General features: G+C 40.0%; 2 protein-coding genes across 3 annotated transcripts in view; one reads left to right on the plus strand and one right to left on the minus strand.

Annotated features, from left to right (window-relative positions):
• The window catches only part of MRPL22 (mitochondrial ribosomal protein L22), a 35,266-nt gene extending 34,894 nt beyond the window's left edge, over positions 1-372 (minus strand). Inside the window, exon 1 of one of the 2 annotated variants that reach the window (XM_003981358.6) lies at positions 18-372. In XM_003981358.6, coding sequence (XP_003981407.2) covers positions 18-45 — 28 coding nt within the window. In that variant the 5' untranslated portion in view covers positions 46-372. The remainder of the gene's footprint in view (positions 1-17) is intronic. The other variant, XM_006927964.5, reaches the window with a different exon arrangement.
• A 1,034-nt stretch (positions 373-1,406) lies between these two features.
• GEMIN5 (gem nuclear organelle associated protein 5) overlaps positions 1,407-17,407 on the plus strand; it is a 41,341-nt gene continuing 25,340 nt past the window's right edge. The window contains exons 1-12 of the mRNA XM_003981475.6: positions 1,407-1,668; positions 2,480-2,640; positions 3,322-3,503; positions 6,319-6,470; positions 6,665-6,784; positions 7,885-8,017; positions 8,920-9,085; positions 10,040-10,252; positions 11,161-11,246; positions 13,827-13,909; positions 15,358-15,494; positions 17,085-17,158. Of these exons, the coding sequence (XP_003981524.3) occupies positions 1,503-1,668; positions 2,480-2,640; positions 3,322-3,503; positions 6,319-6,470; positions 6,665-6,784; positions 7,885-8,017; positions 8,920-9,085; positions 10,040-10,252; positions 11,161-11,246; positions 13,827-13,909; positions 15,358-15,494; positions 17,085-17,158 (1,673 nt within the window). The 5' untranslated portion in view covers positions 1,407-1,502. The remainder of the gene's footprint in view (positions 1,669-2,479; positions 2,641-3,321; positions 3,504-6,318; positions 6,471-6,664; positions 6,785-7,884; positions 8,018-8,919; positions 9,086-10,039; positions 10,253-11,160; positions 11,247-13,826; positions 13,910-15,357; positions 15,495-17,084; positions 17,159-17,407) is intronic.

Consider the following 17,407-nt stretch of genomic DNA (forward strand, 5'->3'; position numbering starts at 1 on the left):
CACTAAGAAATCCCTACCCAAACGTTCCAGTGCTGCCGCCGCCATCTTTCTCCCTCCCTCTACGGAAGCCTCCGAGTTCCTGCGCTGCCTGGACGAGGCGAGTGCGCAAGTCTCCGGTTGCCCTCCCCTGCAGGAGACGCAGCTGTATTTACACCCGCGATGTTGTCATGGAGACCGCGAACGCGCTGCCTGCACTTCAGATGTGATCCGGCCAGCTTTGCCTGGGAATGAATGACTTTAATAAAGGCCAAAAACTAGTGAGTTTCCGGAAACTCATCAGGATCCCGAGAAATTGAGAAACTTCACCTCACAAACGTTCTGAAAGGATTAGAAAGAACAGAGACCGTGAAGAAGCCACCTAACGTGGGTGGGCCTCAGTTTTCGTGTCAGAGAAACAGAAATAACGATCCCTACCGCAGAGGCTTGCTGTAAAAATCACGAGATCATGTGGAAAGCTCTTTTAAAGAAACAACAGCTCAAATACAAAGTACGATGTCCTAATCCCTGTTAATCTCCAGGTTGGCCTCCAAGAGATAAATTAATATACATCAGGAATTTGCTATTATATATGCCCGGCAGGCATTTCACTAAATCCCAAGTATTCCTCACAGCAATCCAACAAGGCATGGATTATCATCTTCCTTCTCCAATGAGGAAACAGATTCGTTTAGGGTAAATTCAGATAACTGGCAAAATCACTAATTCAGTGTAGGATTGGATGCCTCGGAAGGTAGTGCCCCTACCCACAACCAAATATATGTTTGACCTCTCTGTATTAGAATCGATATTTCAGGTTTCCTTCGCTACAGATGCAGGAGTGCCAAGTACGCTATGCAAACAAGCAACACAGGGGCAGGAGAGTGTAAACGCAGAATCTGACATTTCCATTCCTTTTCTTCCACAGCAGTCCCTTTCACAGAGTCGGCAATCAACGAGGCCATTCTATTCTATTCCTCTTTGGGCACCAAGACTCTAGAGCCAGAATTTCCAGCCAGTTGCAGAATCTCCTCCTTTCCTTTCAGATTTCTGATTCGAACTTTTATCTTTTTGCTACCTGGCTTGCTGTAGGTATCTTTAAAGAATCTCCAGAGTTAGCAAAGGGCCCAGAGCGTTCAAAAATACTTGACGGGATAGAGGTTGAACAGGTCCAAAAAGTAAAGCTGCTGTGCGGGGAGGTGACTCCGCTAGACTAACCCTTTAATTATGTGCCTTGCTGTAGAAGGTGAAAATGCCTAACCCCCAGGCTGGACTGTGGCAGCACCAGACCTTCCGGCCCTGGGCGGGGCTGCGGGGCAGAGCGCCAGGCTCGCGTCAGCGTTCTTCCCAGCCCGGGGGCTGCGGGAGCGGAGCGCGCGGTGCCTCCTGGGCCTCGGCGCGCGCCGTAGCAGCGGGCCCGGCGAGGCGGGGCTCCGAGCCAACCCCGCCCCCTTCCCGGCTACGGCGTGGGGCTGCTATCGGTCTGCGCCTGTGGCTCGTTCGTCTTTTCCCAGTGGCCTGTGATCATGGGGCAGGAGCCGCGCACGCTGCCGCCCTCTCCTAACTGGTACTGCGCCCGATGCAGTGATGCCGTGCCTGGGGGCCTCTTCGGCTTCGCGGCGCGGACCTCCGTTTTCCTTGTCCGCGTGGGCCCGGGCGCCGGCGCGATCCCTGGGACGCCCCCATTTCGAGGTAACTCCCCACCTCTGGGCCCCCTCCTTCCTGCCCTTCTTGGGTTCGCCAGAGGCGCTAAGTGGGTTTTTCTAGCTACCCTTCTCTACAGATGGGGAAACTTGAGGCCCAGGTAGGCAGAAAGATCTCTCAGAGTCACTAAGCTTAGTTGCGTCCGCATCTCCAAGATTGAGCTACACCACGTTGTGGCTGAGCAGTCCCGCCTCCTGGTGCTCTCACGTCGGACCGCTCACTCCCTGAAGTTATCCCTATCTAGACCCAGGCATTTGTAACATGTGTGGCCTCCCTCCCCCTACGCAGCGCGCGCCGGCCCCCTAGAAGCCTTTCTGGGTTTAAGGGGCTGCCTACAGCGCCAGGCCCTACGCAAGATCCTGCAAATACAGAATACTCGTTGCTGTAAGATTAATGTGTTGAGCCAGATGCTTTCGGGCTCCAAATTAGATTTTGATCATGCCTTGGGATGTGGCAAGCCAGGTATTTCTTGTTTCCCAAATGACCTCTGGCCAGATCTAAATAAGAATCACTTTTACATTCTTCATTTGAGCCACTCCTCAGCCTGTGAACGGTCAGCACCAAGGGATAGCAACAGCATTTTACCGTTGAAAAGAGTGAGGCTCAAGGAGATAAAATGACTGGGCTGAAGTCTTGTGGCAGAGCCAGAACCAGCACTTGGGATTTCTGATTGTGAGTGCCTGGATATTTTTGTTATACCACGGGATAAGTGAGGTCCCACCCCACCCATCTAAGAACAGAATGATTCTGCCAGGAATCTCAGGTAGCACTCTAACCTGGAATCTGGTTTTGCTTGAAGTCATAGGGGAATTGGTGGGACACACCGAAAGGGTCTCTGGCTTCACGTTTTCACATCACCCGGGTCAATACAACCTCTGTGCCACGAGCTCTGATGATGGGACTGTGAAAATCTGGGATGTAGAGACAAAAGCAGTTGTGACAGAGCATGCACTCCATCAGGTACCATGGCTTACTGCTTTCTCAGACCGTTATTAGATATCTGTGCTGAGGGTTCTTTTGTTTCAAGTCTGCTAGCTCATCTGTTAATTTTTATGATAATGTTCATTAAGAATAAGATGCCTCAAAACTTTTTTGGAAGGAGATAACATATAAATCAGAGATCAGCAAACTACAGTGTGCTGCCTGTTTTTGCAGATTGCTTTATTGGAATACTACCACAGTCAATTCATTTAAGTATTGGCTGCTTGCATGCTACAAGGCAGACTTGGGTAGTTGCACTAGAGACAGTATGGCCCACAAATCAAAAAACATCTACTATCTGGTTCTGTCCATGAAAAAGACTCCTAATATAAACTGTAAACGCGTGAATAAAACTTGTTTCTAAACCAGATGATTACTTGATAAACCTGCCTTTTCAGAGAGTGTAGAAAAGGAGAAGACTCATTTAATCTTAGTAAGAACTTTGCATTCAGTTATTAAAGGAAGAAATGGTTTTAATGGTTCCTTAATCCTTAGGAGCTTAAATTCTTCTACCACTTGGTTAATGTACTCTTGGCATACAAGTGGTACTAACACTAATTAAGTACCCCTCAACGTGCCTAGTATAGTACAGGTTTAAAATGAGGTAAAAATTCAGCATTGACAAATGAGAAGCAAATGTGTGTTTGTTTTGTTTTAAAGCATACAATATCAGCATTGCACTGGTCTCCTCAAGTAAAGGATCTAATAGTATCTGGAGATGAAAAAGGAGTAGTTTTCTGTTACTGGCTTAACAGAAATGACAGCCAGCACCTCTTTATAGAACCCAGGACAATTTTCTGTCTTACTTGCTCACCTCATCATGAAGATTTAGTAGCCATTGGGTAAGTACTATCCCCTCTGTATTGGTAATTTATTTTTGTTAATGAGCATATTTTGCATTTGCTTTATCTTTTCCTGTCCCTTTATTCTTCAAAGGAAATGATTTATAGGTATTAACCACTCCTTGGGCCCTTGGTAGCCTTTATTCCTATGACCTCCAGGTCCTCGCTATCTCTCTCGCTGTCTTTTTATTTCCTTAGTTTCTTCGATAATGTACTTTGCTCATTCTTCATATCTGATTTCTTCAGTCAGCCTCCAAATGTAGGAAATACCCTCTTTCCCCCCTTTTCTCCCTCAGTACTCAGGCTTAGAGATAACATTTACTCCCGGAGTGTCAGAGGACTCAGTTCTGTCCTGGTTCTCAGCCCTCCCTCTGGATTGGGAGAGTGTTTTGGCATTGGGCTCTGCCTCCACCTTGATCAATCACCAAGGTTGTTTCACATGAACTGCCTTGAGCAGGCACCCCCCTTTCCCTCACCACTCCATTTACCTCTATCCCAAAGATGTCCTTTCACACTAGTTTGAACACATGACATAAGCACTAGAGTGTTGGAGGAGAAAGTATGGCGGGAGTGGACTCGAGACTGAAGGTACAGTAGCGAAGGTACACGTGGAGACAGCAAACTTTTGTTTGTTGAACAAATGTGCGTAGACATGAAGCCAGAGGAGGTATGTGGCAGTTAAGGGAATATTAAATGGAAAATAATAAGGGCATGTTTTTATGCTGATGGAAATGAGGCAGAAGAGGGAGAGCTGAATACACGGAAAATGTAGTAAATACAGGAGTGATGTTGAGAAGTCAAGAGGGGATTGGATCCAGATTACAAGTAGAAAGGATAAGTGAGAACATGGAAATAGGGCAGGTGAGTTTGGAGATCTGGTTGGAAGAGGAGGGTGTTTCATCCTCCAGGCTTCTGCTTTTCTCCATGAGGCATAAATCAGAAGGTGGAGTCAGGTTCAGAGTGGGGCTGAAAGCATGCAGAAAGATGTGAAAATAGTCCTCTCAGAAAATAGGAAAATGAGCTTACTGAGAGAGAATGTAGGACAAATGGTCCCTATTGAGTGCCAGGCTATGGATCAAAGTTATGAATTCAAAGTAAACTATTCAAGCTGATTGAGAAAGACTTTGGTTGGATTCAAGAAGGTTTGGGGTTTTGTGGAATAAATACCTCTAGGAGAGAGGGCACAAAGGAGCTAATGGTGTTTTTAAAGTTGTGATCATAATGATGGATCATGAAATCTGTGGCCTGAGGAGAAGGATAGGAAGACAGGTGTGGGAGCTTAATAGTGAAATGGAAGGGATCTGTGCATGCATGCATTGGTGGCCTGCTAGGTGAAGTGGCAGCAGTGGTGCACTGGGGCACTAGAGAGGGAGCAGAAAAGGTGGCAGGTAGGGATCAGAGAAGGTTGAATCAGACCAACCTTGAAAGATGAGCAAGAATTCACGAGAAGAAATCTTTCAGGTATAAGGAACTGCATAGACACAGGATTGAATCAGAATGATTTGTTTCTGGAGGATCTTCAAAATGGTGATCCTTCTCTAAAGGGCTGATTAAAATTGCAGGACAGCTCGGTTACTGGACTATAAGGTTGCATAACTTGAAGGTTTTCAAAGTCTGTGTCTGCAAAGACCAATAACAGTCTATGATTTTTTTTTTTAAATAAAGCTGTAATGGGGGAAATGTTTCTAATAAAAGAAAAATAAGTAGAGCTGGAATGTGTTTTTCCAGCTATCTAGTATGTAGGAAACATAAATAGGTATACCCGCTTTGGAGAGCAGTTTTGCACATTCTAGTAAAGCAAAGGTGTACACATCTTACACCCTGGCAGTTCCATTACTAGGCATCAAATCTGAAATTGTCTTAAGTGTGCATAAGATTATTAATGTCATTTTTTTGTTTGTAATAGCAAAAAACAGAAGCCCTTCAAAAGGGAAAATGAATAAACTTGTGCTGTCTTCATCAAGGGAGTGCTATCCAATAGTACAAATGAGTGAAGGAACTAGAGTTACATGCTTCAACATGGATGACTCACTAACAGTGAGTGAAAAAAAAACAATCTACAGAAAAACAGACCTCATGATACCATTTCTATGAAGTTTTAAAACCTACAAAATCATCTTCTGTCATCTTTAGGAATCTATACAAAGAAAGGCTAGGAATGTTGGAACACAGAATTCATCAATATCAGTTTACCTCTGGGAAAGAGGTTTGATTGGGGTGGGATGTACAAAGGATTTCAACTATATTGGTAATTGGGTGTATTCTTTTCTTAAGCTGGTTCTTGGGTATTTATGTGTGTGAAAAAACCATTAGAATTTCTCAGTTTCCTCTGAATTCAAAAAATGATAGTCTTGAAATATCCAGATCTAGAAGCTACAGTACTGCAGCTTTTGTTAAGGTCATAGTTAGAGAAACAGGATCACGTATTTAAAAAGGGGCGGGGAATAGGTTTAAGTGCGTTAGGTCAAATTCATCTGGAATTAGAGGGATTGCTGGGCCCCACAAATAACCATTCTTCTGTAAGTTCCCTTCAAACACAAGCATGCTTTACACCTTGAGCTTGCTGCCAGGCAGTGTATGCAATATTACTTAGTGCCAAGAGCTTGATTGGAGAGGTGGGGCACAAATGTGTCAGGACCACCAGGAAACAGAAAGTGAACACTTTGGAAAAAAGGACACAACAAGATTCTTTCTTCCCTTCCCTCTTCCCCCAAATACACTTACCTTTTAGAAATGTACAGTGATAACTCTTAAGTCAGAATGTTTACTGTTCTGTCTTCGTTTTCCAGTAATATTTCTAACTCTTGTTTTTTAGCTACAAGGATGGCATAGTGGTTATAATTGACATCAGTAAGAAAGGAGAAGTTATTCACAGGCTTCGAGGCCACGATGATGAGATTCACTCCATAGCCTGGTGTCCCCTGCCTGGCGAAGATTGTTTATCCATAAGTCAAGAGGAAAATTCAGGTAGAGATGATTTAAGACCTAAAGAACAATGTGGATAAAACTGTATCATTTGAATTACATTTAAAACTTTAGCTCTTACAGATCAGATCTATAAATGTAATATCTAAGTTTTAGGATCCCTTGAAAACTAGTTTTTCTTTTGACAAGTTCATGTTTCATGTAAATTAAAAACAAAATTATCATCTCTACCCTAGAAGAACCTGCAATTCCCAATGGTAAAGTCACAGCACAAACTCCAGTAACAAAAGGCTGCTACTTAGCCACTGGAAGCAAAGATCAGACCATTCGAATCTGGAGCTGCTCTAGAGGCCGAGGTAAGATTCATGTTTGGTGTTTCTTTTGTGATATAACCTATAGTGACTGGTAGAAGTAGAAACTTTTTTATTGTGTCTTGTTATCCTAAGAGTGTGTCATCAGCTAGAAGGCAGTTCTTTACTTTTCTATCCAGAAAGTTGCTTCACCAGTTTAGCCTGGGCTAGAACTCCCTGTGCTCTGAACATCTGACTTTGGTTTTGGACCAAAGAGGGTTTCTGATGCGTTCACAGAAGGGTCATCGTTTGTCATGGAAGGCAAGATGTTGGTTATAAGGATAGGAATGTTGGAACTTGGCAAGGCCTGAATCAGAGGATTGGGAAAGATCTCTAGAGCTAAAGGTTTTAATACACAAATGCAGAATAATACATACCCAGTGTAGAAGCGCATGTTTAAATGTTAAAGTTCATTTTATCCAAATTACAGGGACCCTCAGTCATTTGGCTTTCCCAGGCTTCTCTCTTTGAACAGAACTTTTGCCTTCAATATATAAATTGAGAGGAACTCCAAGCAGAGTGGATGTTACACTTATAGTAAAACTCTAGCCTTTGTCTTTATAGCAGTCTTTCTCTATATGCTTTAGTGCATATAAAGCAAATAGCATAGTGCTTGGCCATAATTCTAACATAGTCAGTGGTAACTAATAGAATAATTTTGGAAAATGGAATTTTTTTAAAGAATTTTGGACTGCTTTTGGAGATACTAGGGCTGATACTCCCAGGTGGGACAACATAAGGCCCAGGATCCCTCCAGAAGGGTAACTTCTAAACCTTTGTTAGATTTCTTGCCACTCTCCCCTGCCAACTTTGGAGAATCTGGAGTTGTGTTACTACCTGGGTTCATAATTCCAGTTGAAACCCCATTTTCCCAAACAGACAATATTAATGTGTGCTCAGGTTGCCAGGATAGCCTATAAAAAGTTTGTTTTACCTGAATTAGACAAGTATTAAAACTATGTGTAATAACGTTTCCATGAGAAAATGAGGTCTGCATTCTAAGTAACCAAACTAACAAACTTTTAAACTGTACTGTGAACTGCTGGGGACTTCGCACGTGTGTTTTCACTGACTTGAGCACCCACCGACTTTCTTTCCATCTGCAGGGGTGATGGTTTTGAAATTGCCCTTTCTGAAGAGACGAGGAGGGGGTATAGACCCAACTATTAAAGAACGCCTTTGGTTGACACTCCATTGGCCCAAGGACCAACCAACACAGCTGGTATCCAGCTGTTTTGGGTAAGTTTTTCTGGTCATGCCCTCTCTGACATATTTTGTTTTCCTCTCTAGCTTCTTGAGGAATTCCTAGGCTCCTCTTTCTTAGACATAGAAGATGGAAAAAGCAAGGGCTAAGGCTTATACTGTGACAGGCCATTTGTAACGGAAAAATCATGGGACAGATACCTGTGTTGTCTACTTACAGTGCTGAAAAAAGACCAAATAAGTATAGCCTGGTAATTAAGAGCTTGGACTCCAAAGTCAGACCAAATTGCATTTCCAAATCAGTCTCTTACCTTCTATGTGTTCATGAGTGTGACCCTTCGAACTTCAATTACATCATGTGTAAAAGAGGGAGCTTAGAGAATTCCCATCTCTTTGGATGATTATAGCCATTCATTGAACAGAATTTAGTGAGTACTAGCTTCTAGTTGTTTGAGGTAATAAGTGAATTTAGCAGATAAAGGCCCTGATTTCAAATGAAATGGTACAGGGAAAGCAGATAAAAATCCCCCCTAAAATGCTGGTCATGGCCCTACTCTCCCACACCATCCCAAAAAAGAGAGAGTATAGTATGTGTTTAAGCTTTGGGGCTGTGCAAATTATGGTGGCATTTTACTATAAAACTGTTAGGAAAATCTGTTCCAGAGGAAGTGCAGCACATTGATGGGGTTCAAAATTAGGTAAGAACCAGAGTTGCTCTGTCTCAAGCAACTAGGTTCCCTTCCCCATAGACAGTGACACTTTGTTTTTGTGTGAGTTCGTTCTGAGCTGTTCTGTGCACATTTCAGAATATGCAATTTTTTTCTCCTTAAAAGAACAACTGATAGAAATTATTTGGCAACGGAGGGCCCACACTCTCCCCACATCTCTTGTTTCCAGATTGCTTGTGAAAGAGAACTAGTGCTTGTTTTTCCTCACAGAGGTGAGCTGTTGCTGTGGGATCTCACTCAGTCCTGGAGACGGAAATATACCCTCTTTAGTGCTTCATCAGAAGGGCAGAATCATTCAAGAATTGTGTTTAACTTATGCCCTTTACAAACGGAGGACGACAAACAGCTGCTGCTTTCCACATCAATGGATAGAGATGTAAGCACTGCTTAGTTTGCATTCACCATTGTAGGGCCCGTGATTTAGGAATTGGATAGGATCAGAGGGCTTTTCAAACCATCCATCAGTTCTCACGCCCCGCCTTACACCCCCATGCCCAGCCCAATCTCAGAGTTACTGTTACTAACCAGAGCTAACTGTGGGAACAGCAGAGAGTTAGGGGAAAGGTGAGAAACCACCAAGATGCCTTTTTGTTAGAGCAGCTATGGTGAAAGATTGTAGATGTGTCCAGGGAAGGATGTATGAGACCATCATGCTTTGGCTTTAAAATATTCTTGTCTATAGTTAAGGTAGCAGAACCATCTGCTCTTGATGAAATCTCCAAGAGAGAATTGGCTATATTTAAGAATCTGTGACTTCATTGTTTTGCAGTTAGGCTAGGCTTATTTGATAGACTTTGTTTTCTCCCAAACCTCTCTGTTAAATGAGTGAAGATTAAAAATGTAGCATTCCTCCTTCCCCTGGGGATAAGATATTTTGCTTTTTGAGATAGCCCCTCTCATTTTCCCACTGTCCTGAGACCATCTTCATTCTTAGTTAGGATTTGCTAAATGAGATTACCAATGCTGTAGTACAGTACAGTGGAAAGGCTGCTGGACTCGGGGAAATGAGCGGCCTGGATCTGGTTTTATTCATTTACCCTGAATTCACTTAACATCTCTGGGAATAAATATATTCTAAGATCCCTTTGGGCCTACAATTTATTACTTTTTCTTTTCCTAAGAGATACTTTTCCTACTACCTATTAGAATAAATTATATTTGTATATTATATATTCTTTATATATTATTATTATATATTCTTTATATTACCCATTCTTTGAGTCCATCCTGTTTGAGATGTTGATTCTTTTTCCTGTTTTTATGATTTTTTTTTTTTTTTTTTTTTTTTTTTTTTTTTTTACATTTAAACCCTAACCCTGGATATTTTTAGGTAAAATGTTGGGACATGGCCACCCTAGAATGCTGCTGGTCCCTGCCTTCCCTTGGTGGATTTGCCTACAGCCTGGCTTTCTCTCCTGTGGACATGGGCTGTTTGGCCATAGGCGTTGGAGATGGTATGATCCGCGTATGGAATACACTCTCCATAAAGAACAACTATGATGTGAAAAATTTTTGGCAGGGGGTCAAGTCCAAGGTTACAGCGGTAAGGATGATTTCTTTGAGCTCTCTTGAACTTTTTTTCAAATAAGTAGTTGTTTTAGTAAGAAATTTGGAATAACCTGCATGTGCACTCACAGAAAATACATAAAGTTATAAACATAATAAACAGTATCACACTATTAAAAATGATAATGTGGGTCTTTATTTGATGTGGAAAGATGTTGATGTTTCATGAAAAATGAAAATTACAAAACATGGAATGCAGGTTACACAACAATATGTATAATTTTTTTGTTTTTCTCCAAAGTGATACCTCTGTTGTGGCTCTTTAGTCTAAAAGCAGTAAATGTTTGTGGTTAAAAAGAAGACCATACAGAATTGTCATATCACTATAGTGTTCACCTGAAACTAATGCAACATTGCATGTCAATTATACTTTAGTAAAAAAAAAAAATTGTACCAATTAAAAGGGAAAAAAAGAAAACCAAACAGTATAGGAGTGTAGGAAGCAAAATATTTTCCTACTCTCCACTCCATGCTCCCACTTTCATTATCCAGAGAAGCACTGTTGACAACCTGTGATATATCTTTCCAAATTTTATTATTAACAGGATCTTATTTTCTAAACTATTCTGGAATCTTTTATCCCCACTCAACAGTGTTTCATACACATCATTTAAATATTTTAGCCTATTTTTTTTTCAACTGTATATATTTAACTTTATTCATAAAAAATATCTAGCAAGATATAAAATGGGCAGTGCGGTGTTTTGAATAAGTGAGATTACCAGTGACTTTCACATTGTTTTTAATACTTTGTTTCTTTTAAATAATGAGAATTTGTTACTTTTTAAATTAGGAGACGCCAAGAGTGAAAGTGTTCCATTTGGATGCTCAAAAGATAACCTAAGGGCTCCCTTAACAGTATGCCGCTTCCCTCATGTTTTCTAGCTGTGCTGGCACCCAACCAAGGAAGGCTGTTTAGCTTTTGGAACTGATGATGGAAAAGTGGGATTGTATGACACCTACTCCAACAAGTAAGAAATAAAAGATTGTTTAGCCCATTGACCATAATGTAGATGATGGAGTTAATTTTGATTCATAAACCTGGGTATATGGTCGGAATTGGCCTGGGAAACATCTTTCAGATTCTGGCTCTGAGTCTGAGGCTTACAGCTTGGAATTTGATTTTTAAAAAATGTTTCAGGTGGTGGTTCAGCCTGTCTGACCTATGGGTACCACTAAAATAAACCATTGGTTTTTTTCCCTCAGCTTTTCTTAACAAAAGTTCTCAGGCATCCATGAACATTGAAAGCGTAGTACAAAGAACATCTCTGCCTTCCATCTAGATTCACCAACTGTTAACAGTTTGCCATACTTGCCTTATTTTTGCACACTTAAAATTAACAGTAATTCCGTAATATCTAATATCCAGTCGATGTACAGATTTCCTCAATTCAACCAAAAATGCTTTTCCTAGCTATTTTTTTTTTTTTTTTCAAATTCATTTTTAGTTTGGGTTCACACACTGCATTTTGTTAGGTCTCCTTAGTCTCTCTTATTCTAGAATACCACCCCCACTTCTTTCATAACATTTGCCTTTTCAGTTTGAAGATTCTGGGTAAGTTTTTTGTAGAATATTTTACATTTTGGTCTTTGTGTTGACTTCTAACTCATATCAGTATTCCCTATATGTCCTGTAAACTAGAAGTTATGTATTGAGCTTCATCGTCCATTCTGGTTGTCCTCAGCCAAGGGGACTACTGGGATATGCTGTCAGTGTAAAATGCATGCCAGAGTTCAGAGATAGTCCCTCCCCCGCCTCCAAATTAAAATGTCTCAGTAATTATTTTGATTATATTTTAAAAGATAATACTTCTGTATATTGAGCTAAATAAAATACATTATTAAAATTGAATTTCACTTATTTCTTTTGCTTCTGTTAATGTGGCTACAAGAAAGTTTTAAGATGCCTATGTGGTTCATACATAAAACTCACATTATGCAACTGTTGAACACAGTTATCCTAGATGCTTGAGTAGATTCCATACCTGCACCGTTCAGTTTGATAGCCACATGTGGCTATTTACAGTTAAAAGAACTAAAATTTAATAAAATGAGAAGTTCAGTTCCTTGGTCTCATGAGCCACATTTCAAGTGCACAAGGCCCAGTGCTTACTGAGCAGCACTGTTCTAGACCAGGGATTGGGGAGCCATGGCTCATGAATTAAGAATGGTTCTACCTTTTTAAATTATTGGGAAAATATTAAAGAATATTTCATCACATGAAAATTAAAATTCAGATTTCAGTGTCCATAAACAAAGCTCTTATTGGAACCCGGCCACACTCATTTGTTCACACCTTATCGGAGCCTGCTTTCACACTACCAGAGCAGGGTGGGGGAGTTATGACAGAGACCTCAAGGCTCAAAAAGCCTTAGATATTTACTGTCTGTCCTTTTACAGGGTAAGTTTGCCTACCTGTTCCAGATCATTCATTTCTAAGTAAGAATTATTTACTATACTCAGAGTTAACCTTTTTAGATGCAATTTTGAGGTACACATGTGAACCTACATGCACTTAGTTACCTGCATTCTTTCGTTCTGCAGCTGGTTAACTCCACTTTCAATTCTCAAAAAATAATACACTATTGCAAAGAGGCATGTAAGAAAATAAAACTATATGTCATCACAAAACCGACTAATTCCATGAAATTACTATCTTCTGGTTATTATGAGGTGTGTAGTAGAAGGAAGGGTGCTGCCCTAGATACACTGTTAGGCATTCAGCCACAGATACTTACTCTGTTTCTGTCAGCCCAGAGAAATTGGGGTTTATTGTCCAGAATGGCAACAACAAATGTGCCAGAAACATAGAAATAAATAAGTCAGCAGCTAGTTTTGTCATAGGTTCTGGATTCCTGGAATTCTCAAATCCTACAAAGAATACAGTTTACAGTAAAGGTAACAGCCACACTGCCCATTACTGACACCTCACATGTCATTAATCACCACAGCCTTCAAAATTACCCTCAAGAGCAAATTTTCTTACAAAAACTTTAAAACTGAACTAATCTAAAATCTTGTCTTAGTTTAAGAATATGATATTAATGACAGGGTAAGCCTAAAATGACTTCTAGTCTTTTATCTAAAGGGGAGATGGGTTATATTTATATGATGACTGTATATGCTTAGCAGTAACCTTAGTTCTGGGCTGACTAGTTTGCATTTTCTGCCTTGTTCAGTATTTCTCCAGTTGCGATAGCCTTTACAGTGCTTATAACTACAGTAATATTAGAATACGTGACATTTAAGTAAAGTGGGCAACTCAGAGATGGGGGGGAAAAGTTATTACAAACTGGCCAGATTTGGGGGGGGATAATATTTTTTTCTGGGTAAAGTGTGCTTGGGACTTTATCATTTTGGTAGTAGATATCATTACATGGTATATTATTGAAGTGTTGGCTTCTCTACAATCAGCTATTTGGAGAAGGATGCTGTTAAATTGCTTTTCTCTAACATCAGCAACTAATAAGGGAGCTTTTAGAAAAAGATGGGTCTGTTTTTCCACTGTGTCTTCTGTTTAAATCTTTCTTTGTAATCCCCCTTCCCTCCAGACCGCCACAGATTTCTAGCACGTATCATAAGAAGACTGTGTACACTTTAGCCTGGGGGCCACCACTGCCCCCCATTTCACTCGGTGAGTATCTGAGCCATTCTCTAGCAAACATGAGAGTATTCTCTTTCTTTTAATTTAATTGTAAGACACTCAAGCTGGAAAGTTATAAATATTCTAGTGCAGTGACTGCTTATGCAGACTACTGTGTCCCCAGGGGTCCATGAGGGCAGTCATAGCAGGTGATGTTAGAAATCATTCGCCCATATTAAGCGTCCCCAAACTCTTAAGCATTATTTGGTCTCTTCTAGCTGAATTTTTCCATTGTGCATGTAGTTGTCTCATGTTGGCTCCTGGTATCCAACCTAAAATTTGTTCACCAAAATTTGCTATCACTTTTTAATTTGATCAGAATTAGAATATTATTTAACTATAGTAATGCAGTAATGATTATCTGTTTTCACCTATAGTTACAGCAAACTTAGAATTCCTGAAATGATCTCTTGTCTTTACTGTATTCTGACCCTTTCCCTCTTCTGGCTGCTCAGCCCTCTCTTTCTTATCCCTAAAAAGATAGGTCTTTCAGAGTATCTTTTAAATTAAGTGTATTCATGGGGTGCTTGGATGGCTCAGCTGGTCTAGCATCTGACCCTTCATTTCAGTTCAGGTCATGATCTCACAGTTCATGGGAGCCCATGTCGGGCTTCACGCTGACAGTACAGAGCCTGCATGGGATTCTCCCTCTGCCCCTCTCCCACTCATGCATGCACTCCCTCCCTCCCTCTCTCTTTCAAAATAAATAAACTTTAAAAAAAAATCAGTCAGTGTACTCAGATGTATTTGGTTAACTTTTCTTAACCAGCTATAATGAAACATCTGTCCATTTCCATAGTAATTGCACTACACAGAGACGATAATGGAAGTCATGGGAACTCAAGCAGCCCCGTAGTTGTAGTTCATTCCTTCATTCATTTAACAACTGCTTATTGGATTCTTGATTTGCACCAGGCATAGTTCTAGCAGTAGTGAAAATAAAACTTGTCCTTACAGAAACCAACAAGAACCACTGTTTGCTTGTTAAAGGTCAACAAGAAGATTGCCATAATACATAAAGAAATCATTGCTCTGAGGACAGCTTGTGACTTCCTATAACTTAGAGTTAGTCATAGGAAAGCCTGCAGCTCCATATATTTAAATGCCCAAAGAGTAGGGTGCTCATTTCTGAAACAAAAGGCAAATTCTCATAAACACTGAGAAGATGTTTTTTGACCCCAACTTTGGCACCCGTACTATTTGAATGGCAGAAGAGTGTTTAAAGCAGATCTGTTACATTAGAAATATTAGTTTAGATTTAGTGTCTTTTTACTTCTCCCAACAACTGTGTTCATATACAAAGAACAGTGACTTTATTCTGGTGTGTTAATATAATTCTTTTAAAACAACTCAGACTATGCTATACTTGTACTGTAGTAACCAGTAGTTAAGCTGCTGAATTGCAAAAATGATAAGCTTTCTTTACTTACCTCATTTAGGAGGAGAAGGAGACAGACCTTCCCTTACTTTATACAGCTGTGGAGGGGAAGGGATTGTCTTACAGCATAACCCTTGGAAGCTTGGTGGAGAGGCCTATGACATCAACAAACTAATCAGGGACACCAATTCAATCAAAGTGAGTTCTTATGATGTAAAGTCTTCTCCAAGTCTCTACATCTTCTTGGTTTCCCATTTTGCATAATAAATGCCATTATTAAAGATATCCATTATGCTCACTCAGATTTCTTAGATGTTCTTAAGAGCTTCAGTGAATTTGTGATTTATAAAACATAATGTAGAAGTCATTATACCTGAGTAAAGCAAGGAACTTAACCACAAAAAAAAAAAAGTTTGTCTCAATTGCCATGGTGATTTATGATAAACTTTCAGATTTTGGATATGAAGCATCCTTTTTAGGCTAGCTACTTCCTCCAGAGTGAGACCTTGGTAAAGATAACTATAATATGGTGGCCAAGTGTGGCTAGAAGGTATTTTGCTCAAGACAGAATTGCCGTTTTAATTTTCCATTTTTTAGTGAAATAGTTAACACATTTACACAAAAATAATACAAATAATTCCCTTTTATCCTTGACCCAGATATCCACATTTAATCACTTTTGCCTTACCATTTTATCAACGTCAGAACTGTCTTTTGAAGTGAAATATGTTGAGAGTTCTTTTACTCTTTCAAATGAGTATTTTTATTGGTGCTCATTATTTTTGAATGGCTAGCATAAAAATTACATTTAGTCATAAACTGAATTATTTTTATTGACTATATCCCTTCATTAAATGTCTCAACATTAACATTCAGCAATGAATAAAAGAGACAAAATTCCTGTTCCTAATGAGCTTTTAGTTTTGTGGCAGTTGAATATATATACAAGGAAGGGTGCCTGGCTGGCTCAGTCAGTGAAGTATGCGACTCTTGATTTTGGGGATGTGGTTTCAAGCCCCATATTGGGTGTAGAGATTACTTAAAAGTAAAATCTTTAAAAAAAAAGAAAGAAACTTGGAATTCCTTCACGTGAATGGTAGCTGATGAAGCTGTTGGGCATACATGAGGTGGTCTAAAGAGACAAGTAAGAAAACAAGAGGGCCCAGTCAGCCTTGGGGAAAGACCAACAGAGTTATTAAAAAAAGGAACAGGAAAAGGGAAAGGAAAGAGAAAGAGAGGGAGGGGAGAGGAGGGAAGGGAAAGGAGAGGGAAAAGGAAAGGGAAAGGGAAAAGGAAAGGGAAAGGGAAAGGAAGGAAGAAAAGAAATAGAAATAGGAAGAAAACAAGGACATGTGTATGTGTCTATGTATGTATATGTATAGACGTGTGTGTGTGTATATATATATATATATATATATATATATATATATATATATATATATACATGTTACTTATCTTGTTAAGGAGACATGACCCCCACGTTCTTAAAATGGACATGTTACACTCTCTGTTGTGGGATAAAAATTAAAAAGTTTATTTTACAAGGTTAGACACTGTAGACATTGGGTATTTACTAGCCTCTCTTGTTTGTCCCAATTAAGGAAATTACAATTTGAATATGTGCTCTTAGTAACTCTTTGGCTAATTATGTAGATTATGTACAAGTTGTAAAATTAGAACATTTTAAACTAGGGATTTTTTTTCTCATGCTGTCATCATTGATTTGTAAGATATGCAGAGAGAAGAACAGTGTGCTTTTAGTCAAGATTGGTTTGTTTTGCTTTCTAGTACAAATTGCCTGTACACACAGAGGTCAGCTGGAAAGCAGATGGCAAAATCATGGCCCTTGGCAACGAAGATGGGTATGTGTTTGTTTCTTAAAAAAACACAAATTCAGAAAACTTTGTTTTTGTATGTATTACACATTTGATCAAAAGCTGACTAATGCCATCTATAGTTTTAGTTGGGGTAGTCTAGTTGAATATGATATTCTGATCTGTCCTTAATATCCTTGAATGATCTGGAAGCTCTTTGTATTTTTGAGAATGCAAAATAAGTTGGGTATTTTCAGTCTAAAGAAATGTTTGCCCATTCAGTGTTTCAGCTGTGTT

Source organism: Felis catus, chromosome A1, assembly GCF_018350175.1.
Source record: "Felis catus isolate Fca126 chromosome A1, F.catus_Fca126_mat1.0, whole genome shotgun sequence".
NCBI classification, from domain to species: domain Eukaryota; kingdom Metazoa; phylum Chordata; class Mammalia; order Carnivora; family Felidae; genus Felis; species Felis catus.